At 50.6% G+C, this 8,172-nt stretch overlaps 1 protein-coding gene and 1 long non-coding RNA gene across 4 annotated transcripts; both read right to left on the reverse strand.

Moving 5' to 3' along the window:
* Positions 1-375: 375 nt before the first annotated feature.
* LOC141277655 (uncharacterized) lies at positions 376-7,374 on the reverse strand. 3 transcript variants are annotated; one of them, XR_012329404.1, is made up of 3 exons: positions 6,894-7,374; positions 1,774-2,046; positions 376-1,046 (listed from the first exon to the last, which is right to left on the reverse strand). It is a non-coding gene; the product is annotated as an uncharacterized lncRNA (long non-coding RNA). The 3 variants fall into 3 exon arrangements; XR_012329403.1 differs by having other exon boundaries at positions 6,876-7,374; XR_012329405.1 differs by having other exon boundaries at positions 378-1,046; positions 1,774-1,983; positions 6,876-6,952.
* On the reverse strand, positions 4,499-6,361 carry USP27X (ubiquitin specific peptidase 27 X-linked). The gene has a single exon (XM_033849305.2). It carries the CDS (start codon positions 6,117-6,119, stop codon positions 4,803-4,805), a length of 1,317 nt encoding a protein of 438 aa, XP_033705196.2. The 5' UTR covers positions 6,120-6,361; the 3' UTR covers positions 4,499-4,802.
* Positions 7,375-8,172: the final 798 nt, after the last annotated feature.

An 8,172-nucleotide genomic window follows, 5' to 3' on the forward strand; every position in this document is an offset into this window, starting at 1 on the left:
GCCTATTCAGGAGCTATTGGAACAGGGTTGGAGTATTTGCCCAAAATTAACATTTCTGGGTGCCTAAATAAGCCCAAACTTATCTGGCAGGCTGTTTTCCATCCACTGTTTTCTTGTACATGAAGGTGATTAAAGACCCTCTCAAGGTCCAACTTTGCAATGGCCTGGGTCCCTTTGAATTGGTTCAATAAGTGAGAAATCACTAGGAAGAGTAGGAAACCCTTACTTTTAGTTCATTAGGCAGAAATAATGACACTCTACATAATTTTTCTTGACAACAAGACTTCAGATCGGAAGCTCATAAAATAATGTTGAGCAAAAGAAGCCAGACACAAAAGTGTACATACTGAACAGTTCCTTTTATAGATGGCACTTTAAAGGCAACACTGATCTACAGTGAAAAAAGTCAGAATAGGGATTACCCTTCGGGGTTATTGACTATAAGGAAGCAGAAAGGGGGCCTGACTTATGGGTAATGTTCTATTTCTTGATCTGAGTGCTGTTTACAGAGGTGTGTTCATTTTGTAGAAATTCATGAAGTTGTACCCTGATGATATGTGTATTTCCTGTATATTTGATATGCTTCAATGCAAGAGTTTAAAAGTAGCATTAGGTCACCTGCAGGGGAAGGTCAGTGTGTAAATGACACACTACTGTGGGTGCTCGGATACATACTCTCAGAGGACCAGGGCCTTTGCTTCTGGGTGTGAAATACACATTTGGTGCAAACATAGGTTCCTGGCACCAGGTCTATTGCGTTATGACAATGAGTAGTATGGGGTCCATTTTTGTTTGTTTGTTTGTTTGTAATTTATCTTTATTTTTACAGCGGAGTAAAGCTGATTTACAATGCTGTGTCTTTCTGGTGTACATCCACTTGATTCACTTACAGAGAGACATATATATATTCTTTTCCATATTCTTACCAGTCTTATATATTCTCTTACAGTGATTACAGTGTGTTGAGTCGAATTCTATGTGCTATACAGTGCTTTTTCTTGATTGGAAAAGACCTCTTGGTTGATGGCATCCCTGATCAGGATTCCCTGTGGATGGGGAAGAAGTGAGGCAGTTACCAAATGTGAACTATAGGCCAGAGTAAGTTTTAGCACCTGGCTACTCCAGGAAATGGGAAGTGATAGGGCTCTGGATTTCCAAATCCAATTGGAAATTGGATTTCCAATTTCTTAGGCCAAGAAACTGTGGGAAGCATGTGTAGTGGGTAAAAGGTAAGTACCCCATTGTTTGGTCCCTCATCCTGAGCTCTATGGGTGGATAAGGCCCCCAATTGTGAGCACCCATCTTTTGCCTGTACCCTTCTGGGCCCAGATCATAAACCTACATATGAACTGGGTTTCCCTGGCTTTATCAGCTTGTGGAAGTAGAGAGTCTCAGTTAAAGAATTAGCTTAAATTTCACCAGCTCTTGCCCACATCTGCTCACACAGGAATTCCAGCCCCCATGTAAAATAGCCCAATTGTGTCTGAAAGTCCCCAGTATGTCACAAACCAATCTGTTTTGGGCATCTCCCATGTTCTTCCTCACTTATTCTGGGCCCCACTTTTATGTGCTTTGCCCATGAAGCTCCTTCAGGAGTATTTACGCCCTCCCTGCCACCCCACTGCTGCTGTGCCCACCATGGGAATATTGATGAAGGTGCCAAGGGTGCTACCTCCTGATCCCCCTAAAGGCCCCAACCATGGAGGTGCCCGCCCATGTACAAGACATGCTCAAACATGCCTGAATGGCATTTGAGCTCAAGGTACCACATACCTGCCAAATACATGATGCCCTGGTTCCCACAGTGATGTGATCTGAAAGCAGGCCCTGCTGCTGTTACACTCCATGGCTCAATTTGGGGGTTGGTGATGGGTAGGGGCATAGGGCTGGGCTTGAATGGCTCCCCTGTTGCTGAGGGACAATGGTGTTTTCCAGACAGAGGTGAATGCTTCAATCAGGAACTGCCAGGTACAGCTGCTCCCTCTGGTGGAGACAGGGAGATCAGCTTCAGCAGTCTCGCGCCATTCATATCTCTTAGAACTATTCCTGAGTACAGGGTATTTAAAAGACAGTTTCTGTATCAGACAAACCCAAAATGAAGAATATTCTATTAAAAATGCTAATGCCATACAAGATGCAGAAAGGCTGTGAAAATATTCCTGATTAAAGGAGGCTAAAGAGACATGACAGCTAAAAGCAATACCTCATCCTGGACCAGATCCTGTGATGAAGAGGAAAAATGCTATTAAGGACATTATTGGGTCACCAGACAAAACTGGAGTACAAATGGTAAACAATAGTATTATCCCAATGTTTAACTTACTGAAGCTGTTAACTATACTGTGATGTAGGGAACATGCCTATTCTTAGGAAGTGCACACTGAGGTACTCGGGCATAAAGGGCCATGATGTTATCTGTCCTCAGTCGGTCCAAACACACACACACACACACACACACACACACACACACACACACACACACACACACACACACACACACACACACACGGGAGTGCATACATGCAAACGATAAAGCAAATGGGGTAAAATGTTAGCAATAGGTAAATCTGTTCTTTATACTATTTGGTTTTTTTGAAACTTTCCTGTAAGTTTGAAATTATTTCCAAATGAAAACGTTTTACAAATGTAAAAGACAGCATCTGTGCAAGCAGTCAGGATCTGGTGGCACATGCCCGACTGAACTCTTCCTGTGGCAGAGATGAGGAAGGAGGACATGGCGGTCTTCCCAGGCAGGGCTCCTGCACATCCCAAAGGGGAGTCAGATACCTGCATGAAGGTGCCAAGTGGCACCTGAGGCCACTTACCTCTTGCTCTCCCCCAGCCTACAAGATATCAAAAATAACACTTTTTACATTTTCTCCTGAGGATTATGAGCCTTGGGGTGGGGGGATGATGAAAATTTGGTTATGAAAGGAAGGTGATTCGGTTAATTCATCCATCTGGAAAATGTTTCAAATACTATGTGCCAGGGTCTGTGCTAGGGGCTGAGGACATAGCCCGGGGTACAAGAGGGGACAAAACCCCTGTCCTAAAAATGCCTATGAGCTAGCGGGGGATGCATCCACAACCACACAAATAAATATACATTTCCAAATGAGCTGACCATGAAGTAGACTTGGGGAGCCCTGGGGGAGCCCAGCCTCTTACCAGAGCCAGTGAATCCAAGCCCCATGGGTCTGAAACATTCAGTTCCCCTCCTCCCCCTCAGGATTTTCTAGGTACTAGGTCCTTTTGTATCTGATGCTGAGGAGAAAAGAAGGAACCACCACCAGTGCTTAACCCATCCTGGGCACATCCCATCTGTTTGAGCTTAGCCCTCCACAGGCCACTCTGCCCTCCGTGAGAATCAAGAGAGGAGGCCAACATGCCACTCCCCCACTACCTCTGGGCTGATGGACCAGTGAGCTTTGGAAAACAGTCTTTCTCCTGATCTATGCCTGTAGGTGAACATAGCTATGCCCATAATGCTTTTGGAGGGCAAAGACCACCAACACCCTCACGTGGAAGCCTGTCAGTCTACTGGCCCTGAGTCCCATCACTGGGGTGCTGAGTCATGATAACAACATGACAGTTTTCCAAATGGACAGAATAATGACTTTGGGGGGACAGCTGTGGTTCTCCCCCCAGTCCCAGGTGTGGAACCGACTGGGATGCCCTGTACACAGGGAAAATAGTGGGATCCACTGCCTTGGGGCTCCAAGTAGACAGTACTAGGGAGGGAGTTATAAGAGTGTGTGTGTGTGTGTGTGTGTGTGTGTGTGTGTGACTACATGTGACACAATGTGTGTCCCTTCTGTCCATGGGTCTCAGGTAGGGCTGACCCTCACCTCTAATGCATTCTGGTCCTGGTCCAAAGAAGTTTCAGATCCAACGAACACTTACTGAGCCCCTACAGAGTTCCAAGCCTTTTTACTTTATACTTTGACACATTTTATATCCTTTAATCTTTAACAGTAACCCTTTAAGGTAGGAATTATCTGCATTGTACAGATGAGAAAACAATCGCAAAGAGGTTCATTGATTTGCTCAAGTATATCATACAGCTTTAAAAAAAAAAACACTCACACACTATACTCTTAGCTGAGGCCTGTCTGTGTTGGTTGCTTATCTTACAGTGTCTCTTGTCTTCTCTACCTTTGGAGCAATTGCTCCCCTTATACAAAAGCCCCCTTCTTTCTTGTTTCACAGGCCCATGTGGGCTTTTCTTTGTTTAATACTGCATTTAATAGCACAAAAAATCACGAATACAAAGAAACTGGCAAAGGTGTTTGTCAATGAGATATCCCTGCCTCCTCCACTTTTCCGCTTTCATACCCATATATGTAATGGGCTACATTTGTATGAACTTTTCCTTTTTCCCCCCAGACATATAACTGTTATGTGATTGGTCAGTTGAAGCTGAAACACCCATGGAGAAAGATGTTTTATGGTTACAAGGGCACACCCCCCCCCCACACCACCCCCCTCCCACCCCACACTTTCCCACACAATCTTTTGGAGGAATATAGGATATGTACCAGTGTCAGGATTTCCCTGCTCCTGCCTTCCCCACCCAGAGCATCCTGCCATTTAATCTTCCTTTAAATGACTGCTTAGACTAGAGCCTCTTCTCCCGCCCCTTCTATTTCTCTTCCAATCAGGACCTTTTAGACACTGGGAACTGTTCAATTCTTACTCTGTCAGGCCCGTGGGCCATGCAAGTAGGTCCTTTAAATCTCAATGCCAGTTGTAGTATGGGTGCTGTCATCTTCCATTACAGGTAGGTAGGTCTGTGTGTCACTTCAGTAGGCTTGTGTATTCACTTCTTTCACTTTTTCTGACTCATGTTCCAGGACCTGTTTGTGATAGAACAGTAAATACCCTTCACTGTCCAGAACGTCCTTAATACTGGCCTTGGTGATGACGGCATCATCACACTTGAACCACTGGTCCTTGTGGTGCCGGATGAAGCTGGTGTAGTGGCCACTCTCCAAGGTTCCTTGGTGATTAACCACAGCAAACAAGGAATACTTATTCTCGTCGTTTCCACTATTGGTTGGCAGCTGCAACTGTCCATTCATCCTGCTCTCTTTACTCGAGGCCATGAATGGTGTCATATCCAGCTCCAGAGGAAAGGATATGTATGTGGTGATCTTGCGCCTCTGTTTGGCTGAGTGTTCAAACCGTTTGAAATGAAAACAGGCAACGACAGGTAATTTATTCATTGTGAGCTGTTTGGTAGATTCCTGGTAGCTTTGGCAACTACCGCACTTGATTTTGGCACTGCTTCCTAAGTGCTCTGGCCTCGTAAACCTTCGCAGGCAGTCCGTGAGGGTGGTGATTCCTGGTATGTGGCTTTCCCCATTCACACTGCCCTCCCTCCCTGGGCTCATAGGCCAGAAGGAGGTGCAAGAGCCAGGCAAGTCCAAACTGATGTCCCAGCATGGGTCTATCGTGGTGGAGACACCATGGCAGGCTTGACAGGTAACATCAGATTGCAGGCCACCTGTGAAGATTTGGTCAATGATGCAGTTACAGTGGTTGGGATTGTTGGCTGCCTTCCCGGCATCATCACCTTTGCAGTGCCTGTGCAGGACATCTAATGCTGCGATGAGGAACTCATGGGCATCCTGTTGCCTGTACCCTGCTAAATGCCGTGCGTGTATCCACACCAGGTGCAGTAATTTATAGGGAACGTGAGGAGATGGATTTCCAGAATACAACTCCCGAAAAAGCGAAGACATCTCACAGACCAGACACAACTCGGGACTTGGCATTTCACATCTGTGCCTGTCGGAGAGGAAGAAATCTCTCAGGATCGGAGTGTGGGTAAGGGCCTGGACAATGCAGTTCATAAAGCACGTGTTGCCAAGATTGATTAGTCCTCTTAAACCGATGGTAAAGCTGGAGGTAATTCTTCTTCTCCTTGGGTTGTGGCCCAGCAGTTCTAACTCGGGTTTGGTTGTCTCCCAGGTTGGATATTTCTCACTGAGGCCTGGCATTGAACACTGCTGGTGAGAAACCTCGGTTGAGGTGGAAGCTTGTAATTTCAAAGCTTCCCCTTGCTCTTCTTTGGCAATTTGCTCAATGTCTTTGTCATATACATAATCCTTACACATAAAGCAGTATATACCTCCGTAATAAAGGTCTACAGCTAAGTTATGTTGTTTTGTCTCGGCGTGCTCATGAATGTGTTTCTCTGTGAAGCAGCCAAAGAAGACACAGGAAAGGCAAGAGTGGAGTCTGTTCAAATGGGTGCCGCACACATGGCAGATGCACGACTTTGCCTTGCTTTTCCTGGTCTCTGGGGTTCCACACCAGACGAAGCACTGGTAGATCACCCGCAGTTCCTGCCTCCAGTTCTCTCCCACCTTAAAGCTGTTCACGTGGGAACAGCCTGGTGGACCCACAGCGAAATCCACATCCAGGCATCCGCCCCCAGGGCCGCGCCGGGGCCGGGGCCGGGGCGGGGGCCGTGGCCTAGGCTGCGGCGGGGTACGGAGCCGGGTCTGCGGCCGCGGCCGGGGTCGGCGGCGGGGGGCACGGCTGCGCCGCGGGGAGGGATCGGGGGGCCGCGGGGGGTCGGAGGGAAGGGTGGGGAGAGGAACCTCGTCGCTGCCGCCGCCACCGCCGCTCCGCGCCGGGTTCTCATCCTCTGGCTCCTGCTTCGGTTCCCCCTTCGGCCCCTGCTCCGCCTCCCGTGCCGGCTCGGGTTCGGGTTCGGGCTCCAGCTTGAGCTCTACCCGGCGGCCCGGACCCTCCGCCGTCTCCACCTTCCCGGCAGCGTCCACCTTCCCTGCCGTCTCCACCTTCTCGGTGGCGTCCACCTTCCCCGCCGCCTCCACCTTCCCCGCCGCCTCCACCTTCCCCTCCACCTTCGCCTCCGCCTCCACCTTCCTCTCCGCCTTCTCCGCCGTCTCCGCCGTCTCCGCCTCCTCTGCTCCTCCGCCTCCACTGGCGGCGGCTCCTCCCCCTGCTCGCAGGGATCGGGCGGCCACTGGGCGTGGTGGCGCGGGGGCCACGCAGACCTGGGGTGTCCCCCGCCCGGCCTGAGGGAGCGCGGTGGCTGTGGCAGCTGGAACCAAAAGGGACTTTCACTGAAGGAGGCGGCGGCGGAAGCAGGCGACGCCCCCGGGAATCCTCCCGCCGTAGCCCTCTAGCGGAGGCCGCTCGGCAGCCAGGCCCCGTTTCCTTTAATTCAATATTTCCCAAACTTGCTTGTTCACGAGAATCACGTGGGGAGCGTGTTAAAATTACAGATTCCTTGGCTCCACCCGCAGCCCCACTGAATCAGAGTCTCGAAGGGACGTGCTCCGGAACCTGTATCTTTAACTAGGGCCCGAGAGGATTCTTATGATCAGGCAAGTTTGGGAAACACAGCTCTAATTCATTGAGGCTGGCGGGAAGGGGGGCGGGGACCGCGCAGTCTCTTTAAGGCGCTTCCAGTTCTCGGCTCCAATCGCTGCTCTGACCCCCTTCATCGTCTCCTCCCCTCTCCTCGTCCTTCCCTTCATCCATGTATCCTCCCCCAGCCCTGCGGGGCCAGGGACGGAAGGGTAGCCAAGTCCAGAAACGCCCCTGGGGCTGGGCAATGGGCCCCCAGAGGCCGGGTCCTGAGGAGCGCTGGCAGAAGCTGTGATAGGCCATCATCTTTGAGACTGAGCGTGTCCCCATCCCTGTCCCAGGCTCTCCGCCCACCCCAGGTTCTGCTCTGCCCCATAAGGATGAAGCCCCAGCTCCATTCTGGGACAGGCCTGGACCCCAGATCCAGAGGGGTAGAGCTCCCAAGGCCACCGGGCCCGAAGAGGCATGTCCCACGCCCATCTTATTGGTGCTCTGCACAGTCTGTGCCTGCTCCTCGCCTCCTCTTCACCTTTTCCTCGGGCTCCCAAGGCCAAGGGTGGGCTGAGGGTTTGGCAGCCAGCCTTTTGGCCCAGCAGACGCTGAGCCGCCCCGGGAGCAGTGGGAGGAACAAGGCACAACAAGGCCATGCCTGCTGCTGGCATCTCCCCTACAGCTGAGAGAGGGGCCTGAACTACAGGACACTGTCCCAAGACCCTCAAGCCGTAGCAGAGACCCGGGTCGGGCAGCAGGTGGGAGGGGCGGGGAAGCAGCTTCCATCTGTGGAGCTACCCGTGGGGGGAGTGGGCGGCCACGCGTCTGGGAAGCGCT

Source organism: Tursiops truncatus, chromosome X, assembly GCF_011762595.2.
Source record: "Tursiops truncatus isolate mTurTru1 chromosome X, mTurTru1.mat.Y, whole genome shotgun sequence".
Taxonomy (NCBI): domain Eukaryota; kingdom Metazoa; phylum Chordata; class Mammalia; order Artiodactyla; family Delphinidae; genus Tursiops; species Tursiops truncatus.

Excerpts from the sequence above, each read along its gene's own strand:
- USP27X (XM_033849305.2), bottom strand. The coding sequence starts at position 6,119 with ATGTGTAAGGATTATGTATATGACAAAGACATTGAGCAAATTGCCAAA.